Raw genomic sequence first — 20,585 nt, forward strand, 5'->3', positions numbered from 1 at the left:
AAAGTAAACTTTGTGCACATTAGCTAGGGCTATTTTTCTTATCCAAAGGGGGGCCTTTAGATAGTCTTTATGCTATATATTATTTTATCCTAGTTATGTAAACAGCGTCATTTCGCACTCATTTAGTTGACCAACAAAAAAACAACAGTCCATCATGTAAATTAATTCAAGGTGCAGTAACATCAGAGAAAGAGCAGCAGCGCCTCCTGGAGGTCAAACTCAGCAATGTCATGCATTACACTTGTATTGGCATTTCGCAAACTCTTTATTTCATATTCACGAAAACATTATCATATGGCAGAAGATGAGCATAAAGACCGACTGTTGCTAAAAACATTTTACCCTTACAAAATAATGCTATACCATGGTACTTTGGAACATACTATGGTACTGAAGAGCGTGCACTGTGGTATTTACATACATGGTACTCCAAAATAATTTTATGGCATCGCGTACCATGTGTAAAAAACACAGAAGTACCACAGTACATGTTCGAAAAATTGTGTTCTTACCTCTTGAGACAACTTTGGCAGGTGGTTTTCAAGAAATCCTTGGCTATGCAGAATGCAAACGGCTCGCATGAATGGATCACTTCACCGGGTTTGATTCCACGCAGAGCACGCAAACCATTTCCTTTACCCTCAATGACAAACCGCTCTATATTCACATCCATCATAACAATATCACCCACACTGATCGTCCATGTGTCTACATACAGAACATACACATTATGAAAGCCCTGTTTGTATTCATGACAGTCAACTTGACACGGCACTGCGCAGGTTATTAAACAATCTGAAACTCAAAAAAAATGACTACAAAACAGATATTTTCATTATCATGTCTATATGTGTTTTAAACAGTTTATATTGAGACGAATGCTTACTGCACGTACAAAAAAAACAATATTAACAAATTTCAGAATGCGCAAATCTGACGCACTCCTGATCAGCATAACATGTTGGGACGTCGCGGCGACATGACGTACGTAGTGCGCCTCGCCAATAGGATTGCCAAAGCATCGGGTCAACAGCACGCGGGGCTCAATGTCACGGACGCGCGTGTTGCGCAGCTTGAATGCGATTCATTAATGTAGATCCTGTGGACAAGATCCGCATCACTTGAGGTCAGTTTGGGTTAAAATTGTCTTAAAATCTATAACCAACAATCTGCATGTGCAAGAGAGACATATAGTGAACGAGGACGTTTGGTGCAAAAACGTAATGTAATGGTCATGTAACATGTCAGTGTCATTGTTTTGTCTCAAGATGCACACCAGTAATGTTTTTTTTTCTAAGGGATGTTTATAAAAGCTACTTAAATATCTTTATTGAACTAAGCCTAATTAATTTATTCAGATAAAGCCAATGTTAAATGGCTATCTTTATCATTTATATCAAGTTTTTCTCTCACACATATTTGAACACTGAATTTGCTACAGGTAATAGTACTGTGTTTTAGTCCAATACAGTAAAATGTCATGAATGCCGTAAGTACAGAAAAGTTACAGTTACATAAAACTGTTCAGGTTTGGATTTGAAATGTTACTGTATATTATATGATTTCAGGCTTCAGGCTTGTTGGTCATCATGGCGGCGTGTGGAGGATGTAGGTTCTTTGTCCTGACTTTAAGAACTCTCAGTGGAACATCAAGATCTGCATCTCCCTGTGCTTTGCCTTTGACTAAACACAGTACTTTGTCCACATCTGCGAGAACTTGCTCTCCAGACTCATTCTCCTCCGGCGCAAGGAAGACCCCGGCTCAGGTGGGCAAACCAGAGCTCATTACTCCATCCTCAGGAGGCGTTCAGAGGAACCTCTCCGCTGTCGCCGTGCCTCTGCAGGGGCAGTTTCGCCCCCTCTGCCGGTACGACCCGTTAGATTTGGGCGACGTGGATGAGAACACGCAGAAAGCCCTAGCCTGTAAACACCTGAGACGGTTCATCGTAGACCCTTCCCTCGCGAGAATCGTGACCGACCACCTCGCCGGAGATATTGAGGACGGGAAAGCTGTTATATTTGAGTGTAACCCAGGTGCGTGTCTGTCAACTGCTAATTGAATGGCATCAGTATTTGTAGATGTATTCATGTGGGGTTTGTCTCCTTCCGTAGGTCCTGGCGTATTGACGCGTGCTTTGCTGAACCGTGGGGCTCAAAGAGTGGTTGCGTTGGAAAGTGAAGCAAACTTCCTTCCTGAGCTGCAGGTAGACATCTGAAATGATCTTATCTCATTCTACTCACTGCCAGATTTTGCTGGACCCATTTCCTAATAAATAACATGTGGTGGGCTACATGGCAGAAATATCATATCACGATTGTTTCATGCAGGATCACGGCGATCCACGATTGTATCACAAAGTCTTTTTCACGTTGGTTTTTAAGGCTTTTTTGCAAGTTACTGAGCAGTACTGCTAAACTAATTTCCCTATTTAAAATAAAAAATACCTTACAAGGTAACAAAACAGAAAAGAAAAAAGAATGACAGACCATTTAGGGCAAAGTTGTGGTGAGTGATATGACCAAAATCTGGTTATTTCAATGTTTTATTTTATCTTTATCACTCACTTACTGAATCACAGTATGTTATGTTTTTTTATATATTTTTTTAGCATTGTTAAAAAGGTGTATTTTCCAAGTCAGGGAGTTAGGGAGTAATACAAGTATATATTAAATGTACACTACTGTTCAAAAGTATCACACTGTGGCTGCATTAATGTGATCAAAAATACAGAAAAAAACAAAACTTAAAACGAAATATTATTATAATTTAAAAGGAAAATTATTCCTGTGATGCAAAGTTGAATTTTCAGCTTATTTCACTTTATTTTATTACTTAGTTATTAAAATATACAAACCATAGGCCAAATATTATGTTAGAAAGATAAAAATGGAATTAAATGATTTACATTTTTCAGGGATATTAGGTCTGTTTAACAGCAGCATTCAAGAAAGAAATTGAATAATCAAATGTAAAAAAAAACAAAAAAAAACTGCATGTTCTTCACTGAATTAATAAATAAGCATCAATTCTTATTAAAGCTACAAAAGTTATTCTGTCAAGAGTAGTGAGAGGTTTTTTCTATTTCTTTTGTGGTTTGATTCATATTAACAACAATAGCAGGTATATTAAGCTGCTGTCACTTTAAGGGTACGTTTACATGTACTAAAAATGGAAACGTTTTTTCCTTCGTATTTTTTGCGTACAGACATTGTCAAAACGATCCCCGTTCACACAGATCTGCGAAAACGATTAAAAACGCTGTATTTTGCTGCCAGGCCAGTAGGTGGCGATGTCACTTTGTAAATAAACATCCTCCTATAGACTGAATATGTAATACGCGTGCGCATGACGTTACCGTTTGACAATGGTGGTATAATTTTTCTAAACTAGCACATTGAAACCCGTTTTCAAAAGTTTGCGTTTTCATTGTCGTTTAAATAAAAGGCCAAAACACGTAAAGTTTTACGTGTTTAGTTGAAAATTTTGTCATGTAAACGGCCCTTTACACAAATCCAGTATATTGACACGCATCCGATTTTCTCCCAAATGTTTACCTTCGCTTAATGATGAAGAACATCAATGTCACGCTAGTGTAACCGCGAGAGAGATAATAAATAAAAAAACAGCCATAGAACTGCAACTGATAGAATGTGTGCCGTAGCACGATACCGTAAAGAGACATTTTAATCGTTCAGTCTAATATCTTCATATTACACACCCCTAAAATAACCCTTGGTCTTAAAGGACCTGGAGAGCAAACTGGAAGGGCAGCTGGATGTGGTTCATTGTGACTTCTTCAAGCTGGATCCCATCGGCCACGGCAGCATGAAACCACCAGCCATGTACTCGGAGAAGCTCTTCTCTGACCTAGCCATCTCCGAGGTACCTTGGTCAGCAGGTTAGTGTCCCAAACATTCAGATTAATGTGAAAGTAAAGAAAGACACTGATAGCACAAGGATGAGTAAACAATCCTTTTAAGCAAGGCATAAATATATGGTTTGGATCATGCTTTTTCTGTCTTTCCATTTCTGAAACAGATGTCCCGGTGAAGGTTGTGGGGATCTTCTCACACAGGAATGAGAAGAGCATACTGTGGAAGCTGCTTTACAACCTGTTTGAGCGCCGTTCTATTTTCCGCTACGGACGTGTGGAGTTGATCATGTTCATCAGCAAGAGTGAATACATGGTGAGTTCACATGTACAAAGATTAAGGGTTAGTTCCAAAAATGAAAACCCTGTCATCATTTACTCACCCTTGGGACGTTCCAAACCTCATTGCTTCTTGCGGATGCTCAAATATGCTCAGGCTTCTTGCGGGGCATTAAAAAGTCTGAAATTAGAATCTCCTGATTTTAAGGCCATTAAAAAGTCTTAAAGGGATAGTTCACCCAAAAATGAGAATTTTGTCTTCTCACCCTGATGTCGTTCCAAACACGTAAGTCTTTCATTCATCGTCTTTTTTTTTTACTTAGTACGTCACAGTGCAAGGCCAAATTCCAGCAAAATGAGAGTGTGCAAATTTAACTCTCAATAGCTCGAAGATGACCGGTTTTGGAGATGTTTGGCAACAACTAATGATAGCAATGAAGCCAAGCAATGTATCCTCCAGATGTTTAAATTAGGAACTATGGGAATGAAGGCAAATGCATTTTTAGAATAATTTTCTATCAGCTGGTTAAAATTTACCAAAAAAATTGTCAAAGAGGCATCCGCACGTAAACGGCCCCAAAACGGATGTGCTGATTGAAAATGCTAATTTGCCCTCTGACAGTAGATGGCGCTTAAGGAACAGCAGAAATGCAGCTGTTACCCTGTAAACAAAGTAGGCTGCACTTCTGAATGTTTCTGAAGAGAGGGCTATTCCAGTTTTTTAAACAAGCATTCAGTCATTTGACATGTGACTGATCAAATTTATTTTTGGGTGAGTTGGAGCTTTCCAGTTGGATTCAAGTGTGAATTATGCTTCTTTTCTCTGACAGAAACTAGTGACCCGTCCAAGAGATTATAAGAACTACCTAGCTTTCAGTGTTCTCTGGCAGATTGCCTGTGATATTGAGTTACTACATGAGGTGAGACATTTTATTATTATTTATGCGTTGTTACCTTTTTCCGGGAATAATTTCTCAATAAATGATTAATGGGTTTGTACTATATTTCTGCTTTATCCTCATTTCCAGGAGCCATTGTCGTCCTTTCTGAGTATAAGCAGGAGTAATAAAAAGTCCACATCAAAGAGCACTGTAAGTATTTTCATACAAGTAATATCACTATAGGATTCTTCATCTGTTAGTGAATCAGGAGAGGCACTGTGTCGTCATCACATCCCTCTGTCCAATTTGTTTAGGATTTTATTTGTGGTTCTTCTTAATGAATCATTTGAAATAATTAGTGAATCAGTCTGAATCGATCATACAAGTCATTGGTCTGAATCATATGCTGGCTGAGTCCGACAACTCATTTTCTCACTGAATAAGCTCAGATTTATAACTCACTCAATGAATTGCAGGTAATGTCTTCTATCTTAAAATGAGTTGAGAAACATTAGTCTGTTATGTGTACTTTTAGTCTCTAATGTTAGTACTATGTTTTCTATATTATTTATTTGTCTGTATGAAGCATATTTATTCAAGCCACAAAAACAAACTTATTACTGAAAAATGCACAATCCTGTAGGGTAAAGTCAGTAGGTACATATATTCATTATAAATCGTTGGAAAACTATTTGAGTGACGCTGTGGTGTGGCATGATTTTGAACAGAGTCGTAATCTTTGTACTGTCATAGAAAACAATGTGTTTGAATTTGAAAGATGTTGCGGTGTCTCTCAGTGTGCGACTCTCTTTGCACATTGTTTTGCTAATGTTTGAGGCTCCTTTTAGGGGAAGGGCTCTTATAGCGATGCCATGCAAAGTGATAGAACATCATTTATGAATCATAACCCGACAAATTGGCCAGTGTTGATATAGGTTACCCACCACAGTGGATTTTCACCCGCATTTGGCAAGTCGGTTGGTGTTAATTTCAAACCATGTATATTGTAAGAAGTCACTTATGCTCACCAAGACTGCATTTATTTGATCGAAAATACAGTAATATTGTGAAATATTACAATTTAAAACAACTTTTTTCTATCATATGTATTTTTAAATGTCATTTGTTCCTGTAATGGCAAAACTGAATTTTCAGCATCATTACTCCAGTCTTCAGTGTCACATGATCCTTCAGAAATGTTTTATTGCTGCTCATGAAACATTTCTTATTATTATCAATGTTGAATACAGGTGTGCTGCTTAATATTTTTTGTGGAAACTTAAACATTTATTTCAGGATTCTTTGATGAATAGTTCAAAAGCATTTATTTGAAACGAATAATTTTTTGTAACATGTTTTTACTGTCAATTTTAATCAATTTAATGCATCAATTTCTAAAATAAAATAAAAACCTATGTATTAGAAAAATAGTATTGGCTGTGGTTTAGCATGTTAAGTCCAATTTCTTGATGTCCTCTACAAAAAGTTAAGCCAGTTTTCCATGCTTTAAAAAATATATATTTATTTGCCCTTATTTTCACCCCCACAGACTTCCCAGAGTGATAACCTGTGTTTGGTACGGATAACCCCACGTGAGGACTTGTTTAACTCTCACCTAACTCCCTTGAATGGCAGCACTCTGGTTTTGATGGTGAAACAATGCCTTGCTAAAAGGAAGCGCAGATTGATTGAACAAATCAAGTGAGTTTATTACCTGTATTTGTATACAAACTAGAATTTCTGAGTGAACAAACATGTATGATTGGTTGTATGCATTCACACCTTTGGTCTGCTGTCTTCCAAAGCTCATGGAGTCCTGGCAGTGGATCAGAGCTCAATTCAAAGCTCTGCTTCCTTGACGACACAATGACAGGCGACGTCTACCCTGATGAGTACAAGCGTCTGTTTGAGCTAATGGAGCAGTCAGGAAACTTCACTGAGAGCTGGCTTTATGAGGAGATGCTGGAAACCACACACACTGGTCACGCCTAACACCACCTGGGACGCATTACCTGCAGAGCTAATCATGGATGAAATATAAAAGACTTTTATATTGAAGAGACGGCTAAAAGAGAAAACGCTCTATTGCTTAAAGACCCCCCAAACCTTAATGAGGGCTAATATTTAGACAGACTTGTCTATGAAAGACTTTACATTTTGATAAAGTTGTATTTAGCAATAAACTGTGCACTGGAGAAACTGTTTTGGTTGTCAGTGACTGCTGGTTGGATACCTTTGGACAAGTTTGGAGGCTTTGTTGGTATCAAAAAAAGATTTTCAGAGAGGACTGTTCCCATACTGCACCCATGAAGCCAATAACATTGTGCATGTACTAAAAGTACACCAAATGCCTGCTTGATCTCTTTGATAATTAAATTATATAAAAATATTAAACTTAAACAAACAGGAATAAAAATCCATTAATCATAATGATTACATTACCAAACTCTGTTTTGATGTAAATTTTCAAAAGTACTCTAATGTTTTTTGGGTTTTTTTTCATGTTTGAATGTTTGCTGTACTTATATGAATTTTGAATAAACGACAAACAAATGTGAGAATTGCTTGGTTTTGGATCCTCAATGATCATGATCAACAGAGATGTGCAAAGAGTTTCTCAGGGACAGGGGCTCAAATGAATTAAAAGGGCATCTATCACTATGGGGCATCTCCCTCTCTATCTCTCTCTAATATATACACGCATGCACACACACAATCTATAAAAACACTGGTAGATAAACATCTGGTTGACATTATAAACAGACTGGTCACAATTATGAATATGGGTACTGATATAAACTTCTTTTTATATGTACAAACAGAATAATTGATACATATATATATATAATATTATAAGAGCATATACTGTAATACTCCAAATATCAAAAGTAGTTTTCTTTTAGTTTCACTTAAAGCTACCTTTACAACCTCTGAATTTATACTTCGCTGTAAAAGGGTTCTTTAAAATTTACTGTATGCAAATAGCTAATTATGGGGAAAATAAATAAACCGATCAATGTGTTAAAAGCATGGACTGTGCAGTGTTTAAACTTTAAAGGAATAGTTGATGAAAATTCTGTCATCGTTTACTTTTCCTCGTGTCATTTAAAAAATTACTTCCTGTCTTCAGTGGAACAATTCTGTGGCAATTTATTTGCAAAAATGTCTCACATTTTTTGTCCATTCAGTGGCATGTTTTAGATCCCAGTGACTTCCATTGCATGAACAAAAAAACTGTTTACATTCTTCAAAATAAGTTCACTTGTGTTCTACAGTAAAAAACCTTTAAAAGATGAAAGTGAACAAAAACAAAATACAGGTTTGAAATGACATAGATGTACCTGATTGAAAACATAATTTTTATTTTTTAAATAAAATTCTGCTCATGGTCGCAAAGTAATTACTTGTTCAAAATAAGTACCTTCTCAAGATAGTATGTGATTTCGGACGCAGCCAAGGTCTTACTAGCATTCTAGAAACTTCCAGGTTCCAGGCAGGTGTTTTGAGGAAAGTTGGAACTAAACTCTGTGGGACACTGGACCTCCAGGACTGAGTTTAGACACCCCTGTTTTAAGCAAACCACAAAAATAACTAATGCATTGCAACATTTATCTGAAGGTTTGTTTACCAGATGACTGTACTGTCATGGGAATACAGCAGCAAGATGTTTCGGACATCTGTGTTTGTGAGCTCTTGTTGTTCTTGTTGTATATGGTGTGTGTTTCTTCGTTGACATTCAACCAAATTGGCATAGAGGCAAACAATCCTACATAATGTGTCATGGCACTACAATGTTGAATGTGATGAGGATCATGAGCAAGGGCTTCTCTCTGATGGCATGTTGGGTCACTAGAAGCTTTGGAAACGCCTCCCGTTACCCTCTGCATTCAAATGGGGAGATGCTTGCTGTTCTCAGACTCAGGGTAAGAGTGGGCAAGATGAAGAAGATCAACTACCAGAGTCATTCTTTATAGAAGGCCTGGTGTGAACATGGATATGACACAGCGATACCATAGCATCAGTTCCATCTGATCAACACCAGAGGTCACCATCACTTGCTTTATGACACCATGGCAGTCGATTTCAGGGATTTTCAAAGAATCACACAGTGGGCCTCCCCTCTGACAAAACTTATACAGACAGTTCAGGTGACCAATCCACAAAGGATTATCTCTTAATCTCTTCTCAGATTGGCTTTAGTTCGCATTTTAGGACTCAGTCTTGCATTATGTACTATTATAGTGCATAATGTTTCAGTACTGGTGTTAACTATAGAATTTATACACGTCTTATTGATTCCTTCAACATAGCATGTTGAGCAACTGCTGTTTTGACTTGTGTTAAAGACAGAATCTAAAAAACCTCTGGAGTTAGTGTAGCATTGTTTGTTTAATGATTACATACACACAGGTGTGATTGCTCATACAGAGAAAGGTAACTGCACTGATAAGAAATATGGTCTAGGTATCCTTGAACACCATTCCCCCCTTTGGCTCGACCTGCTCCACCCAACTGTTTGTCAAGTCACCTTCATTTATATAGCGCTTTTAACAATATAGACTGTTTCAAAACAGCTTTGCAGTGGTAATAGGAAATTAAAGTAACAGAGATTGTTTGGGCTTTACAGCAGCTCTAGAATAAAGCTATTGTCCAGATTGATACACTTCCGATGCAAACATCATTAGTTATTAACTTAGGGGCCGCTTACACGACACCGTTCTCACTCCCAGAAAAGTCGGTACAAAAGCTGTCACTGGGACAGTACCCTTCAAAGGGGTTCTAGTACCATTTAGGTACTAATATGTACACTTTTGGTACCAATATGTAGGCTAGCTTTGGGTATCTTTTGAAAAGGTACCGCCGCACAGACAGCTTTTGTACCTTTTTTTCTGAGAAAACCCTTAATGCACTCCGGCCTGCTCATTCGCACAACAACAGTGCGAGAACGCAAACCTTGAAATAGGTGCCAAGGTGCAAGCGTTAAAAAAATAAAATAAAAATTGCTTCGAAGGGAATTGTTTGGAAGACTTGGAAGAGCGTAGTTCCTTTTTCTAAAGTCTTTTCCCGTTTCTAGAGGCTGCTTGGCGCTAAAAGACTCCTGAGCATGGTAAATTAAAACACATCTTTAAAAATTGTATTCAGATCAATTCAATTAAGCTCTTTAAGCTTTTAGATGATGCAGAAAACTGAGTTTGATGTAGAAAGAACGTTTCACAGTATAACAAGCTCACAAGGTCCCTTCGTCATAACTTTCATAAACTGCATATTTTTGTTATTATACACATTTTGTCTTTAGTTTTTCACTAATCATCAACTAAATTAAAACTTTTCAAAGTGCTTTGGTTACTGTGAATGCCATGAGAAATCAGAGCAGCACTGAAGAAGAGGAGAACCAGCATACTGGACGGAAAAAAACGACATCATGTATCACGGCACTACGATGGCAAACGCCCTGAAGATTCAACGTGAAGGATTCAAACCCTCTTCTGATGGCATGCTCGGTCCAGGAGTCTACGTGAGCTGGAGTAAAGCGAAAGCTTCTCGTTACCCTATAAATGCTGGAGGACAACAGCTAGCCATTCTTAGATTAAGTGTTCGCGTGGGAAAAGTGAAGAAGATCAATCATCAGGATTATCTCTTACAGAAAACCTGGCATCAACACGGTTATGACTCTGCATGGGTCCCTGCAAATTGTGGAATGGTACTGATTGGATTCAGAGGTGTATAGTCCAGGGGTCAGAAAGTAGAAGTCCTGCCATATGTTTATTCCACCCATAAACTCAGTCAGCTGATTTCACTAATTAGTTCTGTCTCCTGTCTGAATTAGCAAATCCAGATGATTGGAACAAAATACTGAGGAGGACTTTTACTTTCTGAACCTGGACTTTACACCTCTGATTGGATTAGAAGAGGACTGTATTTATGACCCAAGTCGAATCACGAACCAAGTCGTTATTCCAAACTTTAGAAACTAAAAATGTTGTCAGTTTTATTGTGGCATCTAAATTTGACTGTCTGGCACCTAAAAAAGTCTTTGTAAAAATGTCCTAAATGTGCTAAAACAACCCATTTTGACCTTTACAATAGATATCTAATGCTTTACAATGAATGGCAATGTATCTGTTCAATGATAGGCTACTTACCTGTTAATAATAATTCGCCAAATCCCTCAGTTCTAGCCATCACCGAAAAGCCAAGCCAGTGTTGATTCTTGGTTTATTACAAACTCCCCGGAGCTCAATGGCAAACTTTCACACTCTTTGTGACTAACTTAATAACCTACACTCGTCAAAGTAGCCAGAAAAACGTTTCTCCATTAATGATGTTTTATTAACAAAGTAAGGGAGGAACACTTTCAAATTGCCTATCCAATCAGCACAAGAGGAGGCCTATAGCCGACTCATAGGCGACCGGAAGATCACTGTTAACTGCCGTATGCCAAAGAACGCAAAAATCACTAGAGGACTGCGTAACTGGCCATTTAATCATTTGACAAAGTACACAAAAAAAATAAAATTAATAACGATAAAATGTAAAAACAATAAAAAAGCATTAAATGATGGGCCTACATACAATTAAAATGCCACATAACCAAAACTGTCAGAAATAGGGGTACAGTAGGAGTCCATTTCTGTCCCCCAAGGTACAATCTACACTAACGTATACCCCATAGGGCTTATTATTGGACCTCAAGGTATATGTACCTTTCTGAGGGTCAAAAAGCATTAAAAGGTACATATATGTACCGTTTCTTTTGAAGGTTAAGGTACAATATTGTACCCTTGAGGGTACAGCCCCAGTGATAATGTCTATCCCTCACAGCCTCCCTTTCATTCCCATTAAAAAATCAAAGATGGCGCTGCTGTGAATAAGGTCTATGGGGGAGTAGCCTACTCTATATTCGGCCCAGAATCCTAGCTTGGATCCCTCTCATCGGACAGCACACCAAATCTGATTACTACAGTTCACCAGGGTAAGACTTGGGGTAAGTTTTCACAACAACGATGTACTAAAAACGAAAAAAAAAGACCAAAAAGTTTTTCCTTTGGATTTTTTCTGGTACATTTGAACATGGAACTTGCACTTTGAAACCAGTTTTCATACGCTTGCGTTTTCAGGCCACCAAAACGCCACTTGTTACATTTAAAATGTATTTAAATTTGGTTAATTTTAATCAATGTTACATAGTGTGCCTACACAGAAGTGCAATTAACTGGGTCTCTAAAGAAAGGCACTTTGCAACCCCAACAGTTGACATAAATTAGCCTACTCAAGTAACTTTGAGTGAAAAAAACCATCCCCATTTTTCATCAAATATGGAAAACAATCCACAGTTTAGTGTCACCGTGCTAACTGTCTGAACAGATTTGAAAACAGAGTGGATGAGTTGGTGACTCTTCACTTGTTGCAGGAACTATTTCTATAATGATCCTCTCAACACCACCCAACTCTAGAGCTGAAACTTAAAGTACTTTATTTAAGAACTTTTACTTTATGAAGGTTGCTCAACATGAAACTCATCACTTCAAAATCACATATTTCCTACCTAATAAGTCTGAAGAAATACAATTGTGAATGCTGAAATATTCAAAATGGTTATTCATTATATTCATTGAACTTTAGGAAGTCTCAAAGTAAGAGCCTGGTAAACATTTAAACACTAACATAAACACTCATCACTCGTATCTGCTAAAGAATCAGAATGTCCAGCTTTTGTTTGGTTTATGGTATTTAAGGTTTGTGCAGGACATCCTGTACTTATTCAGCATGGAAAGCAAGATCAAATTTTAAATAGCACTGAATAAGAGGAACATTGCCCTTATAACAATTTAATTTATTATCAAAGATATAACACATAAGTTTGATCTTGTGTGGTTGATTTTCTTTTCTATTCTCCTGCATTCTCCAGTCTTTTGGACAATGGATCTCCAATGAAAACTTTGATATCACTGGCCATTAATTTTTAATCTGATTTTAAACCCATAAAATCTAATATTTTAACCTAATTACTGCTTATGAATCTAAATAACCTATAGTACATAATTCAAACACTTCTCACAATTTAAAAACGTCTGAATCGCATTATACCCGCCTCAACTCTAAACAACACCACATCTCCTAATATTAAAAGATCATCACACTTATTAGTGAAGGATTAGGGTTGTGAGGGTAGGGTAATTCACCCTAATTGTAATAATAATAATAATTGAAAACAGTCACTTGTCTAGTATTATTGATTGTTTTGGTAACACTTTACAAGAAGGTCCCATTTGTTAACATTAGTAAATGCATTAACTTGCATGAACCACCAATGAACAATATTATTTTTTAAAGCTTTTATTAACCTTTGGTAATGTTATTTAGTAAAAAATATAATTGTTTATTGTTTGTTCATGTTAGTTCGCAATCGCAATGCATTAAATAATGTTAGCAAACTTACTGAAATTACTAAGAATGAACTACTTACAAGGTGGCATAACGTAGCCTACTATATACTCAAACAATGATCCTCTGCAAATTTCCTATCCTATTATGATAAAGGCTTGGTTCATAAATATTAATTATGTTACATGTGTGGAAGGTTACCCAATAACTGACTGGAAAAAGAAAAAGAAATATCTGCATCATAGATATGTGACGTGTGCTGACGTACAGGGCGGAATGGCTGGCGAAGGTTTGGGTCTTGATCATGGTCTTGATTGAATATTAATTGCCTTACGTTTAAGGTTCCAAAGCAATAGTAGCATGACGCGATTAATATTCATCAGGTTCTTAAATATTAATTATCTTACAAGCAACAGTAGCAAGACGCGATAATATTCATCAGATAAAGGCCTTCAGCTGAAGTTCCCGGATGACTGACAGGAGAGGAGCTGCGCCATAGATATATATGCGTAGATTCACCCTCGACCGCTCCAGATACGTAGGCGCGCCGGCCATCTTGCAACTTTTAGCGTGTCGTCAATAACCTGCTTAAGTCTATTTCATATATACATTATTCATACATGCGTCTTACTACAGTTGCAGACGCTGTCTTGAATCCACTCTCGAATGTTCACGGACCGCTCCAATATGGCGGACGGTGGCTGCCAATAAGGCATCTATCTATGAGCTGCGCAGACAGCTGAAGTACCCGGATGAGTGACAGGAAGAGCTGCGCAGATGTGCAGCAACACAAACACACATCAGCCGACAGGCAAGAGCGCGGTTGCCTGTCCATCCGATTTCAAACCACCTTGCCCGATCGATCTGTAAGTGCCGTCTCTTATTTTTAATGCAATATTCATGAAATAGAATATCCGCTTGTGAAAAGCAGAATGAAACGTGCAGCTTGTTGTTGAACTAAAGGCTTGATGCACTTATGATGCTATGCATGTTAGCGCTTGAATTAATGACAGCTCCTTCTGCTCTATCCGTACCACCGGCACCTCATGTGATATATAACACTTCTGTTAGAAGTTAGACAAATGTGGTATGTATGTGCTGTGATGAAAGCGGCTTTTATAGAGCTTTAACCCTTTATATATGAATATGACAGATGTTTTGATGCACAGATCATGTGTATATAACGTTACCATGATGGAAACCCTGCATTATATAATATCAACATCTGTTTTCATCCAGCTGCAGCATGATCTGTGTTGATCCCTTTTAGTTTATAGGCATAAATATGACAGGAAAAGTGAATGGGGATTGAAGTTTTAGCATTATTTGAAGTGTCATATCATGTGTCAAAACAGAATGAGTTATGTCTGCTTTATCTTGCTTCACTCAGAGCGTGAGCCATGCATGTTATGCCAAAAACATTTTTTGTTTAAGTAACTTTCTTTGTGCTCTTAACACAGTGAAATCAATCACTGTTGTGCTAGGAAAGCAATCAAGCCAGTTGACAATGTCATTTCAATGTATTGACTCACCACAGAGGTCACAACCTTTCTTAAAGGTCAAATTTTGAAATTTTTGCTAGCCTGCACTTTTCTTGTATTATCATTAAATATTAGTACATAATAAGTGATAATATGCAGTGAGTTGGTCGTTATCATAAAATAAACCACTTCAGGGTGATGCAACATGATCTTGAGCACCATGTCATCGTCTTACTCGGTGTTTGTTTATGTACAAATGTTGCGTTTATGTACAAAATTATTACCAAATGAATATTTAATATTATTTTCGTAATAATGATTACAGTCTTTCTTTAGAAATATCTGACAGCTTATAGTGTGCAACAGTGCCCATCCACTTTTTTAATGGCATTGGTTCCCATTATTTTTTCTCTTAGGAATTAAAGACGGATATGTAGCTATATTATTATACATGTAAACATTTAAGTAGTTTGAGAGTGTATAGGGTTGTGTTCACACTTCTAGTTTGGTTGATACATTTAGTACTGTTTTGCTTACGGTCACACTCATTTTTAACACCTAATCTAAAGATAGAAAACAAAAAAGTTTTTATGACGAATATTTTCTCGACGGAACTTGTCCAACATCAAAAACAATGCTGTGTTCTGGGCTAAATGCGCTCGCTGTCTGGTCGTAGCCTACGTATGATGGGATTTTGTCCTGTTTTTGGTTCGTTTACATGTCTTTGGTCAAGTGTCAGCACACCCTATCTCTACATCATTCACAATGGGAGTGGGCGGGTGCTAAAGTGTTCTTTTTGCGCAATTTACTTGTTGTGATTCTCTGATTGGTGGAGATTTCTCTGCAGAATCATGGGTAATGTAGTTTTCCCACCACTGTTGAACTTGTTCATTTAAAAAATAACTTCTAAATGATGCATTTTACGGCTTCAACAAAAGCATTTACCATCAAATAACAACCTCGTATCTCACAGTAGGTCTGTTTTTAAGTTCTCGTTTAATCAGTTCCCTTGTGGAAAAAAATGCATGGGATTTTAACTTCTGGATCCCGACTGTTGCGCTCTATTGCAATGTATACAAAATAAAGTATAGTTCATTTGTATGTTAATTATGTATCAGAAATGTATTCTATAACATTAAGGAAGTTTTAGTATTACTTCCGTTCCCATTTAAACTTTCAGTTTTAAATCAGAATAGTTCAAACTCCTTAATGGAGGATTGAGGTGGATTTCACAGATGGGTTTGAAGAGCGCTGTGTGCGTGTCAGACACATTTGTGTCTAGCTACTCCAGTCATGCTTGATATTCAGGCTGAATAAACCTATTTCTCATCTCTCTCTCTTTCATTCTCCCCGCAGGCTTTAATGTTTTTAAAAGAGCTAATGAGAAACCGCAGCTGTCTTTTGATTATTAATGAATTCTCTCTTTAAAGAAAGCGGATGAATGAACATGGCAGCTCACATACCCAAATTTCTGCCTGCCATAGCATGACCAACCTCATGTTATTCTGTCCGTGCCCTTTAAAGTGTCAACTATTAACATAAAAACTTAAAGCGGTCACAAGCCCGACAGACAATAGCTGTTGTCAGTAAGATTTGATGCAAATCCCACATGTGTCAAGCAGGTTTACCTGGCCCTTCTCGATGATGTGGTTTGGATGTGTGTAGGTGGTGTTACACCACAGGCACAGATCTGATGGTCCCCAGCTCACTGAGTCACTATATGTTGTCAGAAAAGCGAATAAACGCCTGGGGTCTGCTGTGAGTCAGTCTGTTCTTCTACAGGGCTAAATAACATCAGGTCCTCTGAACAAACAACCGGGTTCCTAATGGCTACATAATAATACATAATGGTAACATAATAAATTGTGACATAATGGTGGAGTTCTATTGTATAAGGCAACACAAGGCAAGTTTAATTAGCACATTTAATACACATTGGTAATTAAAAGTGCTTTACATAAAAATGATTAAAAATGATCATAAAATATGCACACAAAAATAATAGATGGATTTAAATGAATTAAAAACAAATAACAAATAGGGAAAAAAAGGAGCTAATACAATTCGAATACGATTCAAGGCTGGAACAAGATTATGATTTCAAAATTTAATGCACTCAAATTTATTTATTAGCTAATTCCATATCTCTTTATATGTTTATCCTCCCAACCTCTGAACTCAAAACAGTGAGTTTTCACTAGTCCAGTATTTGATTGAGTGATTATTTTAGTGGAAAATTAGCTTTTATTTTATATTTTCAGTTTTTATTATAATTTTAAATTAAGTTTTTGTTTGTTCTTTTGTCATTTTATTAGTTAATTATTTATTTCAAATCTCCATTTAGCATTAATTTATATATTTTTCAGCTTTAGTTTCTGCAATTTTGCATCAACTCAGTGTTATCTTAATGGAACTTATGTTATTTCAGTTATTTGCCAAGGCAACATTTCTAATTTCTAAAGTTTTTTTATACATCTAGTATATATTTTTTTATTAATGAAAATTATTGTAATAGTTTTAGTTAACAATACAACACCTGGATTTAGCTCAGTTTTTTCACTTAATGCACATTGTTGTGCCCTGAGCATTATCATTGCACGCAGTGACCTATAAGCATTCATTCATTGGTTCGTGTCTGCGGCTCCAGAATCCCCCTGAGCATGAAAAAACAAAACAGGCAGTCTTGCTTTAAGATCTGTAAGATGCTGTATGATATTGCGTAAGCTGTCATGAGACAGTATAGCAATAAGCATGATGCTCTTTCTCCTATAACAACCCAATGGGGACCATCATGGAAAATCTCCATGGTGTATGAATTCACCATTCAGGGGAAGCAAACAATCAGTATGAGAGAGAGAGGTAGTATATTGACTATATAGAGCATTTTCTACATCACTTTATTCCAGCAGACTAAAGGACAGCAGGTTGGTGCCGATATCTATGTGTTTATTTATGGCATGGTATTCATTTTACACAATTTTGTTGTTTTCTTGTTGTTTCCGTTTGGTTATGAGCCAAATGTTTACCTGCGTCATTTGTTCAGCATGTTTCTATGAAAAGGGTTGAATCCATTCATAAAGAATGAAGAAAAACTTGATTAAGTGATTCATTTGTATCATCACTCAGAAATGTTTACACAAGTCTCTGAACTTTCCAAATACTAAAATGTTTTAGTTTAAGATACTGTTGCTAATTATTATATGAATTGGTATATTGGTAGATATAAATGAAACTAATTTATTGTAATTTTCCCCTTAATTTAGAAAAATTCTTGATTATTTCTATTTTTCTATTGTTGAATTTTTTTATATTTATTTTTTATATATTTCACTTTTCATCCAATGGAAAATTTTAACTGATTACATGGTCAATGTTGGTTCTTTGGATTGATTGAATATATATATATATATATATATATATATATATATAATTTATTTATATATAATATATATTATTTTATTTTTTTCTTTATATATATATATATATATATTATATATATATATATTATATATATATATATATATATATATATATATATATATATATATATATATATATATATATGTATAAGAAATATTTTTTTATCATATAATATATAATAGAATTGCTTCTTTTTTTTCAAATTATACATAAGATTTTCTAAATATAATATGTTTAATATTCACATTGATTTATATTTATTTATTTTGTTAAAATTTATTTATTTTGTGAAAGATTATCTCTAATGATATCATGTAAAATGATACCAAACATGTGAGCTGAAAAAAACCCACATTGATAAAAATCCTATTTTTCATTTACCTCTGAACAAAGCAGAACAAATGGAGAAATCTCAAGAGTTTTGATTCGTGCACTGCACTCAACCAGCTTGAAGTGGAATCATGGGTAAACTATGAGTCAGGTCTCTTAAAGGCCAGCGAGCTCTTTTCTTTTCATGATGGCTCATGGCCATTAAAGTGTCCCTCTGATTTGTTCTCCAGCGGCTGAGCGGCTGTGAGGCCTGCAGGGGTTCGAGTGGATCTTCATGCTCTCAGTCAGCTGGACCTTATGGACGACGGACAGTGGCAGAGCGATGGCCCAGTGAGGCGGGCAGGACTAACCGACCCCGACCTCCTAAATGACTCAGAGTCCAGCCGCAGCCCGGACGAGAACCAGAACCGACTGGTGGAGGAAGCAGAGGAGGTGGAACAGGGGCCCCGTGGTGGACAGAAGCCCCTCAGACAGGATCATACTAATAACAATAGTGATGATGAAGATTGCGACAGCTCCAGGGTGGAGGACGAGGAAGAGGAGGAGGAGGAGGAGGAAGAGGGGGACAGTAACAGTGGCGCATTCTCTCCAGAGCTGGATGGACACATCCGAGACTCCCCGACACCCAGTCCCAGTCCTACAGGTAACAGACACTGTCAGACAGAGACAATTCACAGAACACAGTTTGAAAAAGCAAACTTGGGGTGTGTTTCCTGTACAACAAAGAAACTCGCTCGCTGCGTAGGACGATCCATCGTGTGTGTGTGTGCGTGCGTGTGTGTGTGGTTTAGCAGTTGATTGAAACCAGGCTTAAAAGATGCCTTCATATTAAAACACTACAACATGGTATATAATAGCCTAATCATTCAGTATAGTGTCATGTGATATGTTAATTAAAACTTTAAAAAAACACACACTTTACAATCAGGTCCCATTTGTTTACAATAGTTAATGTATTATCTAACATTAAATAACTATTGGGAAATACATTTTTTACAGTGTTTATTAATCTTTGTTAACATTAGTTAACGTTACTGTTCACTGTTAGTTCATGTTAGCTCAGGTCCATTAAATAATATTAACAGTTACAACATTTGATTTTAACAATGTACTTGTAAATGCTGAAATTAAAGGAGAACTCCGGTCAATTTTAACATTGAGCTCATTTTTTTGTACATTTGGAGTGCTGTCAATACAGAGAACAACGACAAAAATCGGTGTTGCCTACACCGAGTTATTCTATTTTTAAAATTTGCACCCTATTGACTTCAATGGGGCAAGTAGTAAGCCTGCTTTTTAGCCTCTTAACATCCTTTTAGTGTCATTACAAGTGCACAGAAAATGTGAGTGATTCCTTCCGAGTGAACACGGGTGGATCTGACTGCAGTAGATGTTAGAGATATTAATAAAAATGAAGTTAATTCAGCCAGCGCTCATACCTTTGTTTACATCCTGTTTTCGGTGGAAGGCCATAGTAATCGATTGTCGAGTTCACGCGCATAGGTTTAGTACCTATGATCACGCGCGTGAACTCGACAATCGATTACTATGGCCTTCCACCGAAAACAGGATGTTTCTAACATCTACTGTTATCTCTAACATCTACTGCAGTCAGATCCACCCGTGTTCACTCGGAAGGAATCACTCACATTTTCTGTGCACTTGTAATGACACTTAAAGGATGTTAAGAGGCTAAAAAGCAGGCTTACTACTTGCCCCATTGAAGTCAATAGGGTGCAAATTTTAAAAATAGAATAACTCGGTGTAGGCAACACCGATTTTTGTCGTTGTTCTCTGTATTGACAGCACTCCAAATGTACAAAAAAATGAGCTCAATGTTAAAATTGACCGGAGTTCTCCTTTAACATGAACTAAGATGAATAACTACATTATTAACATTAATTAATAACTAAAAATACTTCTAAAGCATTAATATT

At 36.8% G+C, this 20,585-nt stretch overlaps 3 protein-coding genes across 3 annotated transcripts in view; 2 read left to right on the forward strand and 1 right to left on the reverse strand.

Annotated features, from left to right (window-relative positions):
- The window catches only part of smyd3 (SET and MYND domain containing 3), a 205,383-nt gene extending 204,448 nt beyond the window's left edge, over window positions 1-935 (reverse strand). The window contains exon 1 of the mRNA XM_084393098.1: window positions 513-935. Coding sequence (XP_084249224.1) covers window positions 513-676 — 164 coding nt within the window. The 5' untranslated portion in view covers window positions 677-935. The remainder of the gene's footprint in view (window positions 1-512) is intronic.
- A 46-nt stretch (window positions 936-981) lies between these two features.
- On the forward strand, window positions 982-7,427 carry tfb2m (transcription factor B2, mitochondrial). The gene is made up of 9 exons (XM_084393099.1): window positions 982-1,126; window positions 1,569-2,034; window positions 2,113-2,204; window positions 3,746-3,899; window positions 4,040-4,188; window positions 4,982-5,071; window positions 5,180-5,242; window positions 6,582-6,733; window positions 6,838-7,427. The coding sequence occupies exons 2-9, from the start codon at window positions 1,590-1,592 to the stop codon at window positions 7,022-7,024; spliced, it is 1,332 nt and encodes a 443-aa protein (XP_084249225.1). The 5' UTR covers window positions 982-1,126; window positions 1,569-1,589; the 3' UTR covers window positions 7,025-7,427.
- Window positions 7,428-14,154: 6,727 nt separating this feature from the next.
- cnsta (consortin, connexin sorting protein a) overlaps window positions 14,155-20,585 on the forward strand; it is a 32,304-nt gene continuing 25,873 nt past the window's right edge. Inside the window, exons 1-2 of the mRNA XM_084392457.1 lie at window positions 14,155-14,283; window positions 18,879-19,291. Of these exons, the coding sequence (XP_084248583.1) occupies window positions 18,946-19,291 (346 nt within the window). The 5' untranslated portion in view covers window positions 14,155-14,283; window positions 18,879-18,945. The remainder of the gene's footprint in view (window positions 14,284-18,878; window positions 19,292-20,585) is intronic.

This window comes from Rutilus rutilus, assembly GCF_951802725.1.
Source record: "Rutilus rutilus genome assembly, chromosome: 21".
Classification (NCBI taxonomy): Eukaryota; Metazoa; Chordata; class Actinopteri; order Cypriniformes; family Leuciscidae; genus Rutilus; species Rutilus rutilus.